General features: G+C 38.7%; 2 protein-coding genes across 6 annotated transcripts in view; one reads left to right on the top strand and one right to left on the bottom strand.

Annotated features, from left to right (window-relative positions):
- LOC108149959 (teneurin-a) overlaps positions 1-23,957 on the top strand; it is a 156,848-nt gene that overhangs the window by 42,477 nt on the left and 90,414 nt on the right. The gene's annotated exons all lie outside the window — the stretch shown is intronic.
- On the bottom strand, positions 2,600-4,471 carry LOC108149961. The gene is made up of 2 exons (XM_017277880.2): positions 3,218-4,471; positions 2,600-3,123 (listed from the first exon to the last, which is right to left on the bottom strand). Exons 1-2 carry the CDS (start codon positions 3,753-3,755, stop codon positions 2,696-2,698), a joined length of 966 nt encoding a protein of 321 aa, XP_017133369.1. The 5' UTR covers positions 3,756-4,471; the 3' UTR covers positions 2,600-2,695.

The following is a 23,957-nucleotide window of genomic DNA, read 5'->3' as shown; positions in this document are numbered from 1 at the left end:
TGAATAAATAGACAGGCGAGAGGTGCGGAGTTCTCACTGGGATATAATATAAATATATATATATATATAAATATATATGTATGTATCCAGCCCACAACAATGGCCAGAGGGGTGAAGGGGCGGTAACGAGGGCAGACAGAAGGAAGAGCTTACTAGGATGAGGATGTGGATGTGGATGTGGATGAGTATGTGGATGAGGAGCTACAACGACCAAATGGTAACCAACAGTCAGCAAACTGATACAAGAGGCTGGCTGCACGGCAAAAAAAAAAATACACCATAGGTCAGCACTTGAAGATGTCATTTAAAGCAAAGAGTAACTATGGAATAGGTTATTATTATAACTATTTTGTTTGTAGTTTTTATTTATTTTAAAGTCCTTATCAAAAAACAAATAAAATTGATCAGCTTGCATTTAGCTCCTTTTTTTATGGTAAAAAGTCAAATATTAAACAATTATTTACTTTTTTTTAAACATAAATATTCGGATATTGTATTAAGATCCTTACAAAATACATATATTTTCCCTCAGTATAGTGGGCGTTGGGGCGCGTGGGCGTGGCTGTGAACGGGTTTCGGCAGTACGGCGCAATATGTTTGCCTGTCAGTTTCATGCATTTCATATCGAAAACCATTCGTACTTTTACTTGAGTGAGTTTTATGAGCAACGAGCCGAGTCTGTACGGGGATACACATATCCACGAGGATGCTCCACTGGCTACATTGTATCCTTTTTCCCGTTCAAATTGGTTGGCAAAGGAGAACGGGGGGCGGGGGACGGGGGACGAAACATCAGTGGCCCCGTTTATATGCATAGTTTTTGGTTGCTGTGCGATTGCAAACTGCGAAGTGGGTTAGATTGTGTTCCGCTGCCTGTGTTCGCTCAGCTTTTATATTAAATGAAAATTCCAATTACTTTTTATGGGGCTACCAAACGTGGGTGGGGGGACTTTAGAATTTACTCAAACTTAAATGGCTAAATACAAGTGAAGTGCGGGTAGAATAATACCAAATTTGGTTGAGGTCCTTGGCTATCTTAACATTATTTCAAATTTCGTTAAATAAAGTATTGTGAAACTTAAATTCTGAAAATTAAAAGTATGCAGGGATGCACGTTTGTATTTCTCATACACTATAGTGTGTTCTAAAATGTATATACGTTTTGAAAACTTAATTATTATGCACTTTTCTGCGTGCCGATTTAAGCCCCCTTGAATGTCAAAGTTCCCCCCTTTGCCCCCGTTTAAGCTGCTCGAACTCAAACTGAAAAATTACAATAAATATTTCTCTTTCTCTCTTTTCGCCACTTCTAGGTAAGTTATGGAAACATGCTGGCAGTCCTGGAATATACGAATGCGAATTGGGATATATATATGTATATGGGTATATATATACATACATAAATGTACATGCATATTTGAGGAGCGACGAGGGCAGGCGCTCAACTGCAGAACTTCGAAAAGCCGAGCAACTGGAGCCGGGGGAATTTAATAATTCAAGTGGTTGGGCGAAGGGCGAAGGACGAAGGCCTCTCTAATGACCTACTTGAAAACAAACAACAACAGTAACGAAAAAAGTATGACTACCTACCGGTGGTAGCCACCGATCCACCCACCAAACCAACCATCGAACCACCCACCATCCGCACATAAGTAATTTGTGTGCTCGTGTGGGTCAGGTGGTTTTTCGGTAGCCAGAAACTTGTTTAGTTTTCGGTTTGGCTTAGTTCAGTTTCAGTTTTCAGTTGTCGGTTTTCCGTTTTCAGTTTTCTATTTCTAGCTTTAGGTTAGACTTGCGAGCTTAGTTATGCACTTCAAGTGCATTTCCCTAGCAAAAATCCCACACAGAATATAACCTCATGACCCACTCCAATCAATCCCCACATCGCCCTCGCAAAAAAAGAAAAAAAAAAAACAACAAATCGTGATGAACATTATGATTGAAATGCCGAGCTTCATATCATTTCGTTGGACAAACAAGTCGTACATATGTATACCATATATGCGTACTACACCCATTTGATGTGTATTCTTATGGCAATGGGAGACAACTCGATTTTGCTCGTTAGACAACATTTGTTTCGGACAGTTGGCAACTAATTTGTTTTGAAATGGATGTCAAGAGTGTCCTCGACCCCCAGGACTTCACTTCGAGGCGGGGGACCAAGGGTCAGCAAATTGAATAAAAAAAGGCACAAGAAGTGCTGAGAAAAGGAGCAGGCAAGTAGTCAGGACATGCCATGAGCATGTGTAGCTTTTCTTCTGCCACCCCAATAAAATAAGAGGTCCGTAAATATTATGCCACATTTCTGATAGATTCAGCCAGGAAATTGTGTGTTGTTGATTCGGCGGTAAGCACACTTCACTCACATTTTAATAGGAAGTTTAATTTTAGATTTTAGTTCGCTTTTTGTTAATGCAAAATAATAAGCTTCGTTCTAACTTCGACCCTTTTTAAGCACCTTTTTAAAGAGTTTTCTGCAAACTACTACAAGCTACAATGATGTATAACAATTCTGTGTCCTATAACACCAAACTTAAAAAGGTTTATAAGCTGTTTTCAAAACCGTTTTGCTATCTCCCAATAAACAAACTGAATCTTGGGTTCCATGTCTATATTCGGTTAAATAATGTTGCCAGATTCAGAGATAGTTGTTGCCTAAAATTTGCCAGCCATAAAAGAATCCCAAAGAGCCTTAAGTTGTTGTGAGTTCCAAATCATTTCCCGTTTCGGTTGCATTTGAAATGACTTCCGCCACGATCGCTGAACATTCGCTGATGCCAACCAAAGGCAAATCCAGTGTCAGAGCAGGGGGCGTGGCATCGCATCCCAGTAAATTATCAAATAACGAAATAGCACTTGGTAGATAAAAATTGGGATCTTGATCGGAGGTTATGGAGGACTGAGGTGCTTCGCCGGTGTCGGAACTGGGATCCGATTCTTGAGACTCTGTTTGGGCATCTAAAAATGTAAATAGTGCCGGCAGGGAAATCAAAACTTCCTCTATATCTTCTCGATCCTCTCGATCGGATCTTCGATGCTCCAGGGTTTGCAAATTGCAGCCCACAGAAGTTATTTCATCGGCCATGCCCAGCATGTCCTCTCTGGCATTGGATTTATTACCTAAAAGATAGATTTAATATTTAAATTTGAATTTATAAAATACTAATTAGGTTTATTCGATTTTTTAAGGTTAATATTGGTTTTTTAAACTCACCCAACGGAGTTCTCTGTTTAGTTTTGGGTTTTGAAGCCTTTAGTCCTTTGCGATTTCCTCTTTTCTGTAAACTACGGTTACTACTTGCCCTGGGTCTTTCCCTAATAGTGAAACTTTGACTTGGTGGTTCGGCAATTTTAACCGATTTACTAGAAGCTCGGCGCTCCAAAGCTATTGATTTGACGATGGAAGGAGCGGTTCTGGAAGTAGATGCATTTTCGGGTAGAGTTCGGGCTGTGAATTTGCCACTGGGAATCGGATTGCCAGGGACGGGAGACACCGATTGCTTAAGCTTTTGATTCTCTGCAAATAGAAGAGCCTTTAGATTTCTCAGTTCTTCGGTTAGTTTCGATCTGCGCTGCTCCAAGTCCCTTAATTTCTGTTGCTCGAGCTGCAAACCGGCGAAAAGTTGAGCGAATAGAGAATTGTTTTGATCTTGTTGGCGATGTTGGGTCTCCAAACGGCTTGAACGATTTGCATTTGAACTGGCAGTGTCCTGTAAACTTTTGCTGTTATCCTCGGGTTTCTTCTCGGCCATGTTTTATATTTGTTTCAGACTAGAGCTTGAGGTTCTCAGGTTATCCTTAAGATTGGGGAATCCTCGGTCGCCCTGTCCTATAAAATTACCAGATCTGGAACAACAAAATTTTGATGGAGTGTTTTTTGGAATGTTGATTTATGTGTTGTGTTCAGTTATTGTGTTGTGTATAAACTGGTCGAATGGGGGCCTTAGCACTAGACCCAGAACACTGACAGTTGGTCATGGCCTACGTGGATTGAAAATAGTTGATTTAATCAAACAAAAAGCAAAGAAAAGACGATATACATAGGTCTAAAGTATGGCAGCAATTTATAAGTTCAATTTCTAAGGACTTTTTACTTATAAAAAATGCCAAACAATCATCAGAAATTCAAAATTGACCCCCCTTTAAAGTTCCAATTGATAAAGTCGCCAAATGCCCCTCAAGAAGTACAAATAAGTCGGAGTGTGATTTTATTTGCACTCCCTGTGCTGCCATTATGCCGGCCTTTAAGCCACTCTCAAATTGGTCGAACTATTAAAGTGAAAAACTTTTTAGCTTCTGTTTTTCCCCGACCCACCGAAAGCTTTCGAATTGGTTCCATTTTATTCGGACTCTCATATTTTGGCAGACAAACTTCAAACTATTGTTGTGGCAAGTCAATGAACTGGCAAAATCGCCTAATATTTCCACACTTCCAGACACTTTTCGTTTTTCTCTGTTTTTCTGTGTTTTCCTCCTTCTTCTAGTTTTTTTTTTTTTTTTTTTTTTTTGAGAAAAAGGAGTTTTCCCTGGGAGAGCTGCATGTTTTGTGCTCTGAATGGCCAAGTATATTAAAAGTCTATTTCTTTTGGCAAGACAATAAAGTAGCGCGAGGGCGCAAGGATAGTGAAGGACAGTGGCTCACCCCTTCACGTTTTGTTGTAACAAAAGCACACGAAGATGAAGTAGGAGCCGAGGATTCAGGATCCAGGACTTTGGCTGTGGGATGAATGAGCCGGCGGGCGGCTATTGTTCTACTTCGCGAAATAGCGCACATAAAAAGCCAAAGAACGACGGCCATAAATGATAAAAAAAGTGGGGTGTGGGAGGAGGGCCCAAAAAGAGGGGCGGAGAAAATTGGTAGAAGCCGAAACTGAACCCGAAGTGGGGATAAATGACAGCCAACTGGCAGCCGTACAGAGGCGGCTAAAAAAGGGAGTGAATGGGGCTTGAAAAGGGCCAGCTCCAGCAAAATAGGGAGTGTTATGGGGAGAAAAGGGGGCGCCAAAAGACGGAGGCGCTTAGCAAAAAAAAAAAAAAAAACGGCCAGTAAAGTGGAATAGAATGCCAGGCCGACATCGACATTTTCCTGCCCCACAACCCCCTTCACATTTTCCAAACGCCCCGCCCCAAATGCCCCTGTCAATTCCGGCGACGTCTACGAGAAAAAGGGTTAAAAATGTTTCATTGCCTCGACAGGACTGCGAAGACAACATATGCCAATAATTTACGCAATTTAGACAAAGCAAAAAATACAAAAATCCAAGTCGAAAGAAAAATAAAGGAAACAAACAAGAAGACAGCACAGAAAAACAGGTCCCCTTGGAAAAACGCAAAGAAAAAAAAGGCCCAAGAAAATATTCTCTCCAGGCAAATCCATCAGGGCAGTGAGTTGGGTGCTCTGTGTCCAAAAACCACCCAAATATGCAGCCCAATTTCACACCAGACCCCAACCACCGAAAAGCAAACCGAATTGATGCTCAATTTTATATTTTAAATGTTATTCAAATTGTGTCACATTTCTCAGTGTAATGGCTTGGAATTGTCTGCAGGAAAAAGGGTTACTACCCGAGTTGTTGTTTTCGTATGTTGCGGCTTGTCGGAGAAACTCCTCTCGAATTGCTAACCCCCCATTTTATTTATCGACTGCCATTTCTCCAGGGGGTTGTGTATACACATTTATATAGACATTTAAGTGTGTGTGTGTGGACAGAGGGATGGGTTACAGAGAAGATGCCTTAGAAATGAGCGATGCTCAGGCGATTTAAGTGCGCTAAGCTAATTAGCTGTGGCCAACAACACCAAGAAGTTGGCCAACGCAACTGACCCTCAAAGGTTACCAAAGGCCTCCGTTTACCTTTGCGGAAATTGCGTCATTAACAGGCGCTTAGTGTAGGTAGTGTGTGTGTGTGTGTTAAATAACAATATCATATAAAACATACACAACAGTGGTCAAAATGTATGCACAAAAAGTAGCAAGTGATGATGAAAATATATCAAGCTACTTGAAAATATATAAAAACATTACCTAAGTGATTAGTATATCAACAGCTTTGTATAAAGGGAAAACTAGTTATGTTTTACTTTTTACTTTTTATTTTTCAATTTTTACTTTTTAAAAGGTATGTGTTAACTTGTTTTTGCACATCGAATATAAAAGCATAATTATATTTTATTACTTTATTTTAGGTTTTTAGACTTAATTATTTGCATTCTGGTTTGCTGTTCTCTTATTTCGTATTATTTGAGCTGTGCTTTGCTTACTACACCCCCCACTGACTAAAAAGTATACTACATATTTTGGAAACAAGATAACATTTGAAGGAGATCTTGTTCTTTTCCCAATGTAAAATCATCTTAGATTACAAGTGCTATTCAGATGACCACAATCGTGAAGATATACATAGATCCCAGCCCATCGGTTGGCGAGACATTAACCCTAAGACCTTTGATTAATGCCGGCTCAAAAGACACAAAAAGGGAAGCGAACAAAGCGAGGAACAAAGTCTCGTAATGAGACTGCCATTCCGATGATATGACATCTTGTTGTTTGGCCCAACTCGACTGAACAACAGAACGACTGAGCGACTGAAGGACTCAAGGGCCGAAGGACCTCTTCTCTGCCATACTTTGCACCCATCTCAATTACAGTCCTTCAGCGGAGAGTCATCTTTCTGGCCCCCCCAAGTGACAACTTGCCGATTCCTTTGGTCATTTCACCTGCCTCCAGGGGTAACTTTCACAAGCCAAACTCCTTAACCTACTGCCCCTGCCACGCCTCCATCTCCCAGTCCCCAACCCCCAACCCCCATCCCATTACCACCCCCTGCTAATGATGTCCAATTCAGTGTTCGATCTGAGCTCCCCTGGGGCCAGGTGGGCAGAATAGAACAGAACAGAACAGACCTGAACCGAACAGAGCAGTACAAATGAAAACAAATCCGAGGCGGAGGTGGAAACCAAACTACATGACATCTGGAGTACTAAACATTCGATGGCCGGCCAGTACATCCTCGGCTGCTAATTGGACAAGTGAAAGTGAAATGAGGTCCTAACCTCGGGCAGCTCCCAAAGAAAGGCAGCCATTCGATGGGTAATCCCATGGCTAATCGCACACTTTGCAAAATAAACATGCCCCGTAATTGGGTGGCTGCTCCCGGAAAGTGAAAAGTATGGATGAGGCGAAATATGTTTTATTAAATTGGGTTACATTGGGTTTCGTGTAATAAAAATAAAACATCAATATTTCCCTTAATTAGTGGACAATGTTGTTCCTTTTTCCTGTTGTCCTTTGGGTCTTTTAGTTACACCGCTGGACAACAATCAGGGAGACTGAAAAGAACTTTGATAAGCGTATATATGTACTCAAAAAATTTGTAATATATATTGTTGAGCTTGGATTAGATTTTGAAAAAGGCTTCTAAGAAGTTTCTCGAAAATGGAGTATACTTATAAGGTCTTAGCTTATGCTAAAAGAAAAAAAAGAAAAAACATTCTATTATTGGAATATTGTTTTCATTGTTTTGGCTAAAATTTTGATATAGTTGGGAAAAAAAATAAAATTCAAAACAAACCATACTATTCCTACCATCAGATAAATTTTATAAATAAAACCAAAACAACACAACCGGTTTATGCGGCTTAAACCTATTTCTCGCAGTGTGCGCACCAGACAAAACTGCTAATCAGACGCATCCATGCTCAACTAATGCCAAGTCAAAGGGAAAAGCTTTTGCCGCCTTTTTCTGTTTCTATTTCAGTTTCAGTTTCGGTTTCGGTTTCAGTGTCAAAGTCAGAGCCCGGGTCAAAAGGCGCATCAATGCTGCTGAGCATATTTTGTGGTCGCCTGGCTTTTCCCCCTCACCCTTTGCCATTTTCCAGCTGCCTGGCCCAGCTTTTCCTTACTACTTTTTTTTTTTTTTTGTTTCTCTTTTTTTTTTACATCTTTTTGAGAACTTTCTGTGTGTGCCATGATGCTGCACAAAAAACTTCCGACAACAATTCTGCAAACGCAAGCAGGAAAACATAAATCTGGCTAAAGCTAAAACGCAAACTTTTATTTAAAAAAAAAAGGAGGAAAGAGTCAGAGGCGAAACAGAAAAAAAAAATAAAATGAGAAAAGAATAAAAGGAGGAATTTTGTGTGAGTGCGTGCAAGTGATAGAGGGATTGGATAAAACAGAGACGACGAGTGCAGCCAAGAGGTCCCGAACTGGAGTCTGAAGATTGGCCCCGGCTTGGAGACGAACTTATTTTACGGGGGTCCAACTAGGTCGACTGGGCAAGGGCACTTCTCACAGAAGTAATATGGGTAATAATAAACAACGCATAGCATACTTTTATTCCCTTAAAAGGAAGTGAAAAATGCAGGTTTAACAAGGCATTTTATCAATTATAATAGGATAATGTATTAAGAAGGTGTTAATATTTATTTAACAAAAATAGCAAGAGTAACTAAATCCAACAATTTAGCTTTAAAAATGTATACATATCAAATCAAATTCCATACTTAAAATCTACGGGGTTGTTAATTTATTTAATTAATTTAATTTATTATGCCATACCAGATCTGGAATACTTATTAAATATTTGTTGTAATTTATTGTGTGCTTATACAATTTGTTTTGAGGAATCTCAGCTGTAGGGCATTATATGAGCTCCATGAATGGGCCAAACCGCATTTTGCAATGGACATAAAAATGCGAAAACAAGCTCTTCTTCAGACTTGTTTTCTGGGAAAGAGAGGGGTGTATAAAGAAGGAAAGAGAGGGATGCAACGAAGTATCTTGGTATCTTTTTTTTTTTTTGTGTTAAGCAAATGTCCACATTTTGACCATTTGAAATCCAAACAGGCAACTTTTATGCCACTGACGCGTGTGTGTAGTGTGTGTGCGTGTGTGCTCCTTTAGTTTTTTTTTTTTTTTTTTGTGCTACGTGTGAGTGTGGAACAGACTTTGGCTGCCATTTCAACTTGAGCTTGAAATTTTGCAACATGCCTTCGACATCTCTTGGGTATTTTTACGACTATCACAGGCGGCCAAAAGACTGACCACAAAAGCCAAGGCGCCCAAGTGCCGCGACTCCACTCCGCCCGCCTTTTTTTTTGTTTGCTGATTCTGATTCTGGTTTCGGTTCTGGTTTAGGTTTAAAGCCATAGCCATAGCCATAGCAAGAGCCAAAAAACGAACACAACAAATAAGAGCCAGCAAGCTCCTGCCTCAAATGGATTTGGACAGAAACAAACGCATAGAGCCAAAATAAAAATAAAGGAAGCATAAAAAACAGATACAGAGCGAGAAAATAGGGGGCTGGTGTATGCGGGGTAGCGATGATGCACGTGATGCGATTCCTCGCTGGCTTAAAAGATAAAAAGATACAAATCAAAACAACTGGAATCTTCAGTGCTGTCAAATGTATTTCACCAAAAAGTAGCCAATTCGGTAGTTAAGAATATGTATTAAATCAATATACATATTTATTTGTACAAAAATGTTCCGTTTTGTTAAATACCTTTTCAAATGATTAAAAATATGTAATATATTTATTTACATAAATAGATAGATAATCAAAAATATTTTAATATGTACAAAAACGTTTGGAATAATTAATTACCCCTTAAATGCTCTTTGTGGTTTTTCTACGCAGAAATATTTTCATAAAAATATCCTTTCAAAGGAATATAAACAAACGATTTTAGACCAATAAAACATAGTGCAATTCAGCTACAAAAAGGTCAAGAAATCAACACCGAAGATAGCCGAACGACTGCGATTCAATTCGATTCGATTCGAGAAGAAAGCAGAAGAGAAGAGCTGGCTTTAGCCAGCTGATTTGCCGCCAATTAGCAACTAAGTGGATTTGTAGACCGAAAGCTTAGCCTCAGGGTGCTCTGGATGGTGCCTTGGGTGGTGCGGTGGGTGGCTAGATGGCAGAATGGCTGGGCGGTGGTGCTCTCGGCTGTCTGTGACGGCGTTACGTGCCAGGTCGAAATGTGAAAAAGTTGCCAATATTTATATCGATAAACAAAGTAGGAATAAACATCAGCGATTCCTACTGGCACACTTGGCGAAATTGTGTGGCCAAGGCAAAGTTAGGAATTTTATTTTAAATAAGAATATTTATATATTTTCAACAGTTAAGCAGTATTTCAAAAACTCAGGACGTAAAGCCTAGATATGTATATTAAAACGAAGCAATACTGGAGTCTATATATTCGTTGTCATCTTTCACAAAAGGCAAAAGACAAGCTAAACTATATGTAGTGGGCTTTGATAATTTTTTGGTCAAATGGTTTTATGATATAATAGGTTTGCTGCCCAAGTAAATCCACCTGCTTATTTTTGATTATTTATTATTGTTTTTGCAGTGTAGGGAGTGAGAGCTCCATGGATGGAGCTTAGTCCAAAGCCACGTGTATGGGATGCGTACGTGCTGCTGTTGAAAAGTGGTGGAGTGGGATGTGGGTTGTGGATTTGGGTGGTGCTGGTGCTGGTGGGAAGTGGGAAGTGGGTGATGCTGGGCGGTGGGTGGCTGGTTTTTTTTTTTTTTTTTTTTTGTGGGTGGCTCGAGGACCGGAGGCCAAGGGGCAACCTACTGGCGAACGACTACGTGCCCGGGTCCAGAACGAGACAAGTTAAATCGTCGCGTTATTGATGGCGAATGTACGTGATAGGCTCACATACCACATAGTACCACAATGAACATCATCATGATGATGATGATGACAATGATGATGCTCCTGCTGATCGTCATCATTTTAGTTATGGCCGTAATGAAGGTTGAAGGGAACTTTTGCGTCGACAACAGCTTTCAACAAGCATCGAGCCCACCTGTGTGCACGCTTTTCAAAAACTTTGTTTTTGGCCCCGTTTTTCCCTCTTTTCTACACTTTTCCCCCCTGATGAGCAGACCTCTTAGCTTAATGTGATTAAAGCGACTTGGCATTGGATTTTATGTTGCCCAGATTGGATATTTTGACCTGTTTTCGTCTGACGATTTTCAAGCAGCTTTTGTCTTGCCTGCAGATTGAATTTTCTTTGATTTAACTAATGGTTAAAGCTACTTTTGGCACTGCAAAATATTATTTATAAATCAGCAGTAATTGTCTATGGAATGTTTTTACATCAATAAATCTCACTCCCACAAATGCAAATAGTATTTTAAATTTTTAAAATTATAATTTTTTACTTACAACAAAAAGTTTCTCTTCATTTAAACAAAACCACACCTTTATTTTTGGAACATTTAACTAAAATAATCGAGTGTGTCTGTGTTTAATGTGAAGTCGGGGTTTTTGCTGACTCATAAAAACTCCCTACCAACAAAACGCACCCAACACGACTGCAACTGACAATTTAACATTTAATTAAAAATCAATTAAAAACGTATTTTTGCACTTTGCTGTGTGAACGAAGCAGAGCGAGTGGAAAAAGAAAACATATAGACAACTTATAGGTACACCAATGTGTATAAATACATATATATGTGCAGAATACGAGGCAAAAAGTTAGAAAGGGGAAAAAAAGAAGATCGAAAGGGAGGAAATGGAGCCATGTCTTCACTGAAAACAAGAGATGTTATAAGAATGAGACATACAAAATTTAATTGAAAAAAGGGTGATAATGTTTACAAATAATTATTTATGAATACAATATCTTCTTTAATACTAAATTGTGTAAAACTTATTTGGTATTATCTATGAATAAAAATTTCAAATTTAAGATACTTTTAACAAAGAAGCCATTAAAACCCTATAATTTATTTAAATTGATAGAAAGCTAATTTAATAATATATGCACTGCAATTAAAGTATATAAAAATTAAAAAAAAATTCCAATAAAAAATTCTTACAATGATTTTGTGGCGTTTCCTACCATTTTGGTTTGCAGTGTATCTATTTTTCTTTGTTTATCACTGTGTATGTTTATGTTGTTTGATTATTGGAACTGAAGTTGAAATTGAAAGAGCTTAATTGAATTAATGTTCGGCATGAATGGGGGCCTTAGATGCTGTTGCAATGGGGAATTTATTCTCTCATAATTCTTCGATTGCCGACGTTTGAACTCTGATGGGAATTCGTCTCGCCATTCAATCAACGACTGCGAATTAAATGCCTCCGCTCAAGAACTGGGCAGTATGGGGTTAAGGGAGAGTGGGCCACCCGCATTTATTGATTCGAAATAGCCCTTCAAGTAAACTTAACCCTTTTGTGAAAAGGTCTCGACTTCGGGCGTCGTTTATCATTAAATTGCAATTAAAATTGACACGGAATTTGATTTATATATAAGTATGGCATATACAAATTAAAATATATATTCGTGTTAAAGGGTTGATTGGCTCAAGGGTTTGGGTTTCATATTTGACTTACAATTAGTTGCGTGTTGAGTGTCACTCAAAGGTTAAGACAAACAAGTAATCAGGTGAAATCGTTCTTCCTTTATTTAAATGGTTGTATTTTAAACACTTTTTAAATAAAACTAAAAAAGAAAATGCACTTGTTACCTATTTACCTATATAAAAACAAGTATATAAGTTTTTTTTTTGGTGAAGTCAAGTGCATGTAAATTTTTCTTGAGCCACAAGAAATTTAATACTCTTCCTATTCTTATGTTTATGTGATTTTAGAACCAACTAGAAACTCACAAAAAAACCGATAAATATGTGGGTAAAGTGTTTTTCAGTTCTCGTTTTGATCGCCTGACAGCCGTTAATTTAAGCACTTCAATGTTGATGATTATGACGCCGATGATTAGAGAGGAAAAAAAAAAAAACAGAAAACGAGAAAATTCGAATTCATTTGAATTTGCATATAAAACGAAAAAATTTGTTGGGCGTTCCATGAAATTTCGTTCGATTCGGATTCTGGTTCGGAATCGAAATCGTTTTATGGTTATGATGTGTCAGATGCGGGCTGTTTCATGTTGGTCAAGTTGTTTGCTCCGAAAGGCCCAAGTCAATAAAACGCATTGGGTGGTGTCACTCAAGTGAAAAGTCCGCAGAGAGGAAAAACCCGCGTCGAAAAGGGAAAAACGAAGGAAGAGCAAAGATTAAAGAAGAATTGATGTGCATAAGACGGCGGCAATCAAACAATCGGTGGGGATTTCTTCTGCCTCTGCTCTTCGCTGCTTTTTATTATTTTATATGGCAGGCGGAAAATCCGCTAACAAAAGAGTCTGAAAAGGAACTCTTAATAAGGATGTGAAAAATGTTCGGCATTGCTAATTGAGCGAAAATTTAATTCATTCAGAAACCCCCCAACCTTTCCTTTTAATTAAGGCAAAAATAAAGAAAAGAGGGGAAGAGAGAGGAAGGTAGGGAGACGATAGCAGAAATTTTAATAATACTTATGAAATTTTTAAGTTGAGGAATCACAGACGATGGCCCGCATCTATCGAGTGGCATTTACAAAAGGTCCGCATGCACAGAAAGAAATTATATGCTCATTGTTTAAGAAGTATTTTTGATACATAGCTATATTCATCGTAAAAGTTTTTATTTTATAAATATCGTAGTTCTATGGTTATTATTTTAAAAACTTAAAAAACAAAAAAAAGGGAATCTTTCCAATATTTTAGTTAATTGCAAAAATGATGTTTTAATTGACTTTACTTTCTATCATATTCACAAAATCGCCATTTAAAGTATATTTATTTTATTAACAAATAAACAAAATTAAAAAAGGAATAGTATTTTCTTTTAGTCTGTGCATATATATAAATGAATTTCTGTATGTGAGCATTTTGCATTTAAAAAGCCATAAAAATCGAGGCAAAAAGCCGACGACTTCCTCAGGCGATTCTCCACTTTAACTGCAATTGGCATTGAAATTTAACACTGGCCCTTGCATTCAATTGCCGGGCACGTTTCTTGGCCCCCTTTCCCGGATTTCATTTCCTTCCCCGTCCCTGAACTTGTCTTGATTTTCCCCCTCGATTTTCCATCCTCTTTGGTGGCGCTTTGTGTGTGGGCAGTCGGCAAAAGTCAGCGACTAAATTAATGTGTGCAATCAAATGTGAGCAATTCCCAACTCGCTGAATGATTCAAGTGTAATTTTATGGGAAACGTGGGGCAGGGAGTTTGTTGTTGTGGGTTAAATTACATACATAGTATGCTAATATCTGGCCAGTGGAGTCGGAGTGGGAATTTTGCTAATTATAAACACTGTTTTGCATTTAGCTGTACTATGAATCAAGAAAGGAATTAACTCAATTGATGCATTAAACTTATGTGTGTTTTTATAACTCACTAAATAGAAATTTTTACATTTTCAAAATTTTATATTTAAATTGTTATACGTTTCCATGTTCTCGTCTTGATTTTATAATGATAAAACTCATATAATGTATCGATATTTTCTTTTATCTGTCTGCTTTAATATTTCTTTATTGGCGACCAATTAAATTAAATTACTAACCCACATTTAAAATACATCAACCAGCATAATGCCTTTACATTAAACATGCAGCTAACTGGTAAAACCCAAAAATTTTTTAAACAATTAGACTTTTGTTTTAATTAACTTTATCATTGGCCTATATTTTCAACCAATTAGTTTCGATAAATGGTTTTGACAGTTTTAAGCCAAAAAACCATACAAATTTAATAATCGTTTGTAGTTCGATCTCAATGTTAAAATCCAATTTATTGTTTAGTGTTCGACATCTGCAAAAAAACTGGCTCAAACTAACGCACCACAATCAAAAATAATGTGAAATTTTTTATAATGAATTGTGATTTTGTTTTAATTTTTTATAGTCGACCATCAAAGAAAGAATGTTTCATTTTGGCGCAAATCTTTTGTAAATATATACTAATTTTTTTGTAGCCTTTCTAAAGGGCTTTTAACTTTGGCTCTTTTTCGAGCTTTGTGTGTCCATCAAATTACAGACGAAATTTGTTATCCAATTAGGAGTTCTCCCCTCAATTTTCGCAAAAATTTCACTGCAAACTACGAGCCGTTTTTTGCTTAATTTTGATGTACAAAAAAATAAATGGAGTGTTTTTAGTCCTTTTAGGGTGTGCTGCCAAAAAGTTTTTTGCAGCTGCAGCGGCAAAGTAGATTAAAATCTAAATACACACACAGACACTCATAAATTGTGCTCAAATAAACCGAATTAAAAGTGCAAAACAAGGAGAGCAACAATGCGAAGAGTGTGCCAAAAGTGGGGGGAAATGGAAAAGCTGGCGGGGGGATGGGAAAACTTTTTAAAACAGTTAAGTGTAAAGGCGCGTCATGTTAGACACACCACAAGCCACGCCCTGCCGCAGCCTTTCCGCCCCTAAATCCTGGTTGACTGGACTAACTTTTGACAAAATGTCGACAAAAAACGACAGCGAAAAAAGTGAAGTGCACTGCAATTTTTAACAAAATATATGTGTTTTAATTTTAATAAAACCATGTTTCGTATTTAATAAAATGTAACTACAAATTGTTTTATAAGATAATAGGTCATTTTATAATACCGTGTCTTATATATTTTTTATATAAATTAACTATATAAATATAATCAAATCATATTCAGTTGCACGATCATATTTAAAGCTGGTGATAATAAATTGAATGCTATATTTTTCGATATCTGCAAATATTTATTTAAGTTTTGAAAAACTTGATATATCAAATATTTCTTGCCGTGTAGGGCAGTCGAGGGTTAACGGACAGCAGACAAACGGACATGCGGACAGCTCCCGACAGCCGCCACACACGGAAGCCATAAAAACTTATGGCAAAATATATAAAAATTCACCCTTTTTATTGTGGCAAACAACGAGAACGAGAAATAAAATAAAATGCAAAACGTTTTACCCCAAGCAGCATACACACAACCTCTCGCACACACAACACACACAATCTGCAGTCGAAAGCGAACCTAACCGAACAGAACTGAACTGAAACCGAACTGAGGAGAACCGAAACTGACTGTCGTCGTCGTCGTCGACTCAACCCTTTGGGCCAACTAAAATTAAATGCTGAGTTTAGCAAAAGTACGAAAATAAAAAATACACTATAAGCAATAGAAAGCCGAAAATGGAAATACTCTTTATGATGATCATAAGATCATAACTATTTACTTTACAATATTTACACGGGGTATTGCTGTTATTAAAACTTTACAACCTTTGCTTCATAATTAACACCTAAACACCATGCAAGATATTTTTTAATACATTAAACAATAAAACAATCAAATTGCACATATAATTATCTTGTTTGTTTACTGATTTTAGGATTTTTGAAGTGCATTTTTTGTTGTTATAGTTTCAGGATTAGTTATTTTTTTTCAAATACATATCAACTGCATTGTGGAAATACCTGGAAATCTGGTAAGGGTATAGAAACAGGAGCAACATAAGCGGCAGCAGGAGCAATGTGGCATGCAATTGTTGTAAAACAAAGGCAATGAAGATTCAAAATGAATACAAACAGCCAAATGGGGCGCAAACAAAAATAAATAAAAAAAAAAAAAAAAAAAAAGGGAAAAGCAGCGGCAGTAACGACAGCAGTGGCAGCAGTAAGGAACAGCAGTAGAGTATAGTAACGTGGAACAGCAGGAGTTGCCTCATAAGAATAATAATAATAATATAGCAGAATATATATCGGGATATGTGGAAACGGTCCGCGTATAAATAACTGAATTGCAGTGCACACAATGTGGAACAGAAGGTTGAAAAAACAAACGGGTTAAAGGAAACGCAGGAAAAGTGGGGAAAATATGTAAGCAAGAAGGCAAAGGAACCATGTGAAAGATCGAAAGATAAACCTTAACTGTTGAAGGACGTAAATCCATCCGGGACCACAAATAAAATATTTCTTTTCTAGGATGCATACATCCTGCAGTTACGAAATAAAAGATGGAAGCTATGCAAAAATGTAGTTATAAACTATTTTCTTTGAAAAGGTACAATAAGAGCTAGGCAATTTATCAAAGCAGCTATATATCAAGGAAAATGTTAAATGATTAACATTAATAGAATATTTATGTGCTTAAAAAATAATACAAAGCTTAGAACTTTATGAAAAAAATTAATTTAAACATCCAATAAAAATGACATTCCATTTTCTAGCTTAATTGCATTAAATTCTTTAGACAGGTCAAAATAATTAAGTAAAATCATATGATTGAATTGGTTTTTGAATCTATAGTGCTGTACAAACATGTTATATAAACGTTTTGCCTAGATCTGAAGACATGCCTTATAACTACTCATGTTAATTGGTTGGTTTTGTTCTAGACTCACATATATGTATACTTGGAGCATAAATGGAATTCCTACTGATTGACAGCCGAAAAAGGGGGATCTCCCTGCACAACAGGTGCTTGTTCGGATCTCTTAAATGGACAACGAACCCTCGAATACTTCTAAAAAACAAAAACTTATGATAGCGAAAACCCCTTGACTCGTGCCGTTTTTTCCATTTTTTTTTTTGAGTAAAAGGTTTACATGTAGAATTTGCCCCCTAGCAAAGAGTTTCTTTACTGGGGATGCCTGATGTTAAATTACCGTTTTTTGACTTTGTTAACCCTTCTTCCCTCCACCTTTCTCCGCTTTTTTCCCCTTTTTTTCACCATTCTTCTGAGCCTTCTAACCGCTTTAGCATTACTGTTTTTTGTACGGTTACCTCTCAGCTGTTTGTCGAGCTGAGGGTTAAACACGAGCTAAATGTTTGTACCACTATGCGGAAAAAGAAGGGTCTACCGGAGGGGTGGTGGTAAAAGAAGGGGGTGGCCAACAAAAGGGGGAAAGAAAGAGATAGAGATATACATACACTCACTCGCACACACACACAAAACACACCAAACACACAAAACACACACCTGGCATATAGGGATAAATGCGAAATGCAATTTTCTTCTTATGGGATAGCGTTGATTTCAACTCCTGTGTCCATTCATCCTCCCACTGACCTGCTAAAATATTCATTCTGTATTGCATTTTCTTGGCTGCACGTGTGCTCCCTTTGCCTGTGGAAAATGGAAAATTCACTCCGGCTAACTGCATTTGGCTTGTGAGATTTTGCACGTGCCTTGCCCCCTTTCCCAGTCGTTGGCATCCTTACGGGTTAAGGGTTACGGGTTAAGGGTTAAGGGTTAGTTGTGTTGGAAAAGGCGAGCACAACACAACAATCTACGGGCAGGCAAACAAATTAGCAAAATCATTTTACAATCTGTAAATGTCAGACAGTGGTGTGAAAGTAATTTGTGGATGGAACAGGGTTTGAGATTTCTAAACTGCATTTTGGAAATTATTTTATAAGAAATTTCAGCCATTGACGGTGGGGAAACATTTGTCTGATATTCTTGAAATATATATTTATATAAATATTTTTTTTTAAATGTTCAGTTCAGCCAACAATTATTAAGCTTTTGCAAAGTCTTTTCTTAATGAAATCAACCAGATTCCATACTCTTTGGAATATATTTTTCTTTGAATTTTATCTGAATTGATAGGTGTATATATACTTTCTGGAACCACTGCTTAAGAGGACCAATATGCGAAATCCCATAACCACTTTGATTCACGCTCACTTTCACAGCAAAAGGAAGAGTAGCAACCCCCTTTCGGTCATTGTTTATCGAGAGGGGCTGGCAACAACCCCTCGATGAGGTCCTCGAATTCAAACCCAAGCCCACGGAAACATTCATCCATATCGAGATGGGCGGCAATAAATTTATAAGTTCTGCTAATGTGCGTTAATGGCTTGTAGTGTTTAGAAAAAAAATAGACCGGGGATATACAAAAAATGGAAGAAAATTGTTCGGTCTGGTCGTGTGCTTACTTAGCATATTTCCCCCCTTCTCTGGCTTGTTATTTAATTTTTTCGTTTGTATGATTAGAGGTTATTATGCTAATTTGTTGCTGTGCCCACCCTTTTTCTTTTTTTTTTTTTTTTTGGTTCTTTGGTTTTCGTCCAGCTCCAATCCCAAATTTTGCCTAGTTTCGCCTGTGAATTCGGACATTATGGTGTAATTAGCAATACCGTTATGGGTCGGACCTTGTTCACAGTCGCCGTCGATGGTTAATTTATGCAAAATTACTCCGGGCGGTGGAGGCGGTTCGACAAAAAAATACAGAGAAAAACAAGCAAACATGAGGGGAAAAAAGTTCTCTTGTTCGGTTTCCTTTTTTCAACTCCTCCTTTTTTTCCTGTTTTACTGTTCTGTATTTGAGGTTATGCCGGTCTATATTTGAACAATGTGCTAAATGAGTCGACTGTTTGTGTAACACCCCAAAAAAGTAAAGGGGAATAAATGCGGTTGCATAATGGCTCCAGTAATTTGATGACAGGGGGGGAATATTGTTTAAATAGGGGCTTGACTTTTCAGTATTAATATTTAATTTTTATGGCTATAATGATTTAAAGTTTATAATGATGTATTATTAAGTTCGTTTGACTAAAATATAATATATGATTTCAAAGTAAATCACTTGGTTGATGATTTAACTGAATATAAACAATATGTCTAAAGCACATTCTTCTAAAATTAATATTTTGTTGAAAGTTAAATAATCAAATAAAATATACTTCGAATCCCATATTATTACCCTTAAAATAGCGATGAAGTTGCATTTTTACTTATTTAAATTGTTTTTATCTTTTTCTTGCAGGTATGTAACAAATTTCAAGCCCCAAATGCGTGGGTCATCAAATAGAGCTAAGTACATACAGCATGGAGCAAAGAAGCCAACCGCACACCATATATGCATGCACATATAGCTTAAATATAGATGTATTCTGGGAAAAGTTTGCGTTAGTTAACTGAAAAAGTATTACGCAGTCTAGTGCCCAACTATGGGCCAAAAGCCCACGAAAACTTTAAATATAGCCACATAATTTTTTGGGCAGCAAAGGCAAAACTTTCCGCAGGCTTCATAAATGTGTGTGGTGTGTGGCAAGGCTGCACCAGCCGACTTTTCAGCCCACCACCACCACCCACTTTGCCACCTAGTTATGCCGCCAGGATTTTGCCAGAAAATCGCAAAAACCCAACCACCAACATTTTCATGCTGCCCTTACCTACGAGATATTTTTCTGCTGAGTTTACATTATCAATGAACGGCTTTTGCGCTTTTGTGCGGTTTTGGTTGTCTAAGTAGCCATACAATCCCCGCTCCCTCAAAAAAAAAAAAATGAGCGGTAGGTGGGCTCTGGGGGCGTGGCAGTTGCGGTTTTGGGCGTGACGGCAACTATGAAATAACGGCACTAACGACTAACGCTCCAAAAGTAAGTAATCTGCACACACACAACGGCAGAGGAGATGTATGCATAGATACGCGCTTACATGGCATCCCAAACTTCACCCCTTTTTCCCCGCCACCCACTTTCCATACACTTTGCCACCCACATTTTCCAACCCAACCGTGTGTCGTTGTTTGTGGCCCGCCAACAGAAATTTGTTGGGCAATTTCCAAGCCAACAAATCTCTGCAATGCTGGCGCAGGCGGCAGGCGGCAGCCTCACCACCTAAATCACCCATCCAACTTTGGCCCACTCAGGGAAAATCCCCTGATCCTGGCACCCACTGAAGCCACCCACCCACTCCCCGGAAAAACCACCCAACTCAGCAGCCTATAGAACTTCGGTTGGAACAGCTTACGATTGCACTCTCCGCATAAATTCTTAGGTTACGAAAAACCATCGAGTTTTGTGAAGTTAGGAATCAGTGAAAATATCCATAGATATTCATTAGTTAATATTGAAAATAAAAAATTCGTATTTGGATTGGATGCGGTGGATAAGGTTTAAGACTCTATTTAGATCTACAAATTTCGTAGTAAACCTTACATTTAAAAAAATTGAATAGGCCATTTATAGGTCATTTCTTTTATTTTGTATAGTTTTGATCGTGTTGTGTTCTAAGCGAAACATTTTTTGTTTTTAATTTTTTGAGTACTTAGATAATTTTCGGAACTGATCAAAGATGTTGAAGTGGAAAATAAGTTAGGTACAGGGCCTTGCCCAAAACCACCTGGCCTAATCTCTAGTTGGACTCCAAAATGAGACTGGCGGTGGTGTATTTCAGTGGGTGGCTGGATTGTGGGCACACATGTAGCTTGTAACTTGCACATGCACAACGCCAGCTGCTGATGCTGCTTGCTAACAAGGCTCGGACCTTCATGGAGGGCGGTAGAGTGGTGTAAAGGGGGTGTGAAAAGGGGCAAATGGGGGGTACCCCAGCACCCACCGCAGTGGAACAGGCCCGGCATACACAAACTGTCGCCAAAAACAATTTCGTTGAGATTTAAGTTCTGTTCAACAATTTCCGCTTTGGCTTTACCCCCTTTTTGCGATTTTTGCTGGCGCGCGCAAAAATACAAAAAACAAAAAAAAAACAAAAAAAAAAAAAAAGGGAGAGAAGAAAATAGTGGGAAAATGGGAGGAAAAATGGAGTAAAATCCACCCACCACTCTGAAGGCTGCACAACAAAAACCACATTCATAGATAATGTGCAGCTTGGGTTTGTGGTTATTTTGTATGCTCCGTCGGTCTGCCAGTTGCCAGGGACTTGCCACTCCCCTTTTCTATTTTTCCGCCCACTAAATATATATACTATATATATTTTTTTTTTGAAGAGACAGAGGGGCAGAAAGAAGAAGTGCTCATCCAATTTTCCTTGTCGTCGTGGAAATTTTTGGTGTGCACACTGCGCGCGCTCTACAGAAATTGCATTTTTCTCTGGGCCCGCTGACAATATCGCGACGTCCTCGCTTTTCCTTTTGTCCTGGCCAACACACACCCCACACACACCACACACCCTACACACCCTACACACCCACACAGAGTGAGATAGATGGAACAGGGAAGCGAAACTGACAACGGATTCGTATTTGGATTCGGATGAGGACGGGATGGCCGGCGGTTTGGATTTGGACGGCCGCAAAGTTACCCGCCAGTCAAGCGCTCGGCCACAAACTTTTGGGCACGATTTTCGGTTAGCGAAACAACGTTTCTTTTTTTTTCGCCTTTTACGCCGGGATATTTCCTGGCTTTTTCTGTTTTTTTTTTCTTGTTTCGTCAGTCTGTCAGCGTTAAAATGTGCTGACTGTACTGGTCTTCTGCTCGCTGCCTTTTGGCTGGCTTTGTCATTATCAGTCGGGCTTTTTGGTGAAGCCGGCTAAAAGGGGACAAATCCGGCACTAAAATGCTGCAATTTTGGGCATTCTTCGGGTTAAAATGGAGGTTGAAGTGGATTAAATTTTTGAGCAAATCTAAACAGTTATCGAATAGATACTAAACAGTCAATATAATTTATTGAAATATATCTTATTTAAATAAACTGAACTAAAAACTTTCTAAAATATTTGCATATGAACAAACTAGTAATATATTTTGAATTTCCAATTAAATATTTCTAAATAATAATAATAAAGTTTTTCCTTAGACGTTAGGAGTGTTAATTAATATTGTGAGTATCATTAATATACTCCATTAGAAAAAGGTCACAACTTCTAAGCTTCTTTCTATCTGCATCCCTTTTCTTCTTTAATTCTGCCACTCGGGTCAAAAGTTCACGAATTGATCAATGTCGCTGTCATCCAGTCAGTCAGTCAGTCATTCACATGGCCAGCTTGCTCCTCTTTTCGTTCCCCCAAACAAATCAAAGTAAATTAGAAGTTGAGACACAAAACAAGTGCAGAAAGGGACGGCTAAAGGGGGCCGTAGAAAGAGACGACGGGAGCTAAGTGCAATTCTCTTCGCATTGATTGCGCACTTGATTACGATAAATGAAACGTCAACAAGCGAGAAGGAGCGAGAGCAATGGATATGGGGTCCTTGGGGGCATCCTGTGCAGCCTGCACGTATTGTTCCCGCTGTCCTTGTCCTCCTCTCACTGATTTCCTTTGTCTACTCCGGCCGAGTCACTGCCAGAAATTCGTATAAATTATGAATTCATTTTGATGATGGTAAACTGAAAAATGAAACAAATGAATTTAAACTGATTAAACCATCTTAATCAATTTAAGTTAATAATTTCTCCGTCTTTTTTCCTAAACAGTTATTTATATTGTGGCTAAATAACCTGTGATTTTTCCCAGTGCCCCGATGACTTTCCTGCGACATTCCCTTCGACCTTCCTCAGCTGCCTCAGCTGCCTCAGCTGCGTCAGCGTTTCTCATCTCTTGTCTCGACGGCGGCGGCCGAAAAATCACAGAGCCCAAGCCGGAAAATCAGGCTGATGTTCCACCCGATTTTCCCCTGAATGTCCCTGAGCTTTTTCTCAAGGCGCCGGAGCAAATGTTGACATGCTGGCAGCAAGCCGTGACTGGACTTTGGACTTTTGGACATGGACACGGACACGGACACGGACATGGACATGGATCCGTATCCGGACACTCGGTTACATGGTCCTGGGAGACGGGAAATGGGAAAAGGGATGGGTGGGTATCCCATGGTATCCACTGGTATCCACTCACGTCGTTGGGCCGTCTGTTTGTCATTTTGCCGCTTGGCCACTTAAGGCAACAATGTCACCAACCACCTACCCAAGAACAGAAGAAGCTACCCCAAATGGGGTGTTCCACTCCCTTTCCCCTTCTGCAAAATCCCTGAGTGAGTGCACAGCCCCCCTCCTGAATTTGGAAACCTCCCCCCCCCACCCCTCTTTCATGTGTGTGTGTGTGTGTGCTTCGCCACTCTGGAGGATTCATTCATGTTGAAATGCGCAAATTTGTTATCAACGCTTTATGCCATTATGTTCCATGTTGGTCGGAGACAGGCCCCCCAATGCCACTTCTACCACCCCCCACCACTGCCCCTTTTGTTTCTGGCTTTTCCGACTGAACAACATTTGGGCAACGCTCTGCCCATTTGTTTTTCTACGAGAGTATCTCCAAGCTCAAGAAGTTCCAGCCAAGAAAAGCACATTGTCTGGGTTATTTTCGTGTAACCACCATCTACCCTCGAGTTTTCCCGTTTTAACTGCCCTTGAGTGTGTGTGTTTCCCCTTTGTGGCTCAT

This window comes from Drosophila elegans, unplaced genomic scaffold (genome assembly GCF_018152505.1).
Source record: "Drosophila elegans isolate 14027-0461.03 unplaced genomic scaffold, ASM1815250v1 contig_149, whole genome shotgun sequence".
Classification (NCBI taxonomy): domain Eukaryota; kingdom Metazoa; phylum Arthropoda; class Insecta; order Diptera; family Drosophilidae; genus Drosophila; species Drosophila elegans.
The sequence above is the reverse complement of the archived record's forward strand: the minus strand, read 5'-3'. Positions and strand labels throughout refer to the sequence as shown.

Excerpts from the sequence above, each read along its gene's own strand:
- LOC108149961 (XM_017277880.2), bottom strand. The coding sequence starts at position 3,755 with ATGGCCGAGAAGAAACCCGAGGATAACAGCAAAAGTTTACAGGACACT. Across the intron at positions 3,124-3,217 it reads TAAACAGAGAACTCCGTTGG|GTAATAAATCCAATGCCAGA; the intron begins GTGAGTTTAAAA and ends TCTATCTTTTAG.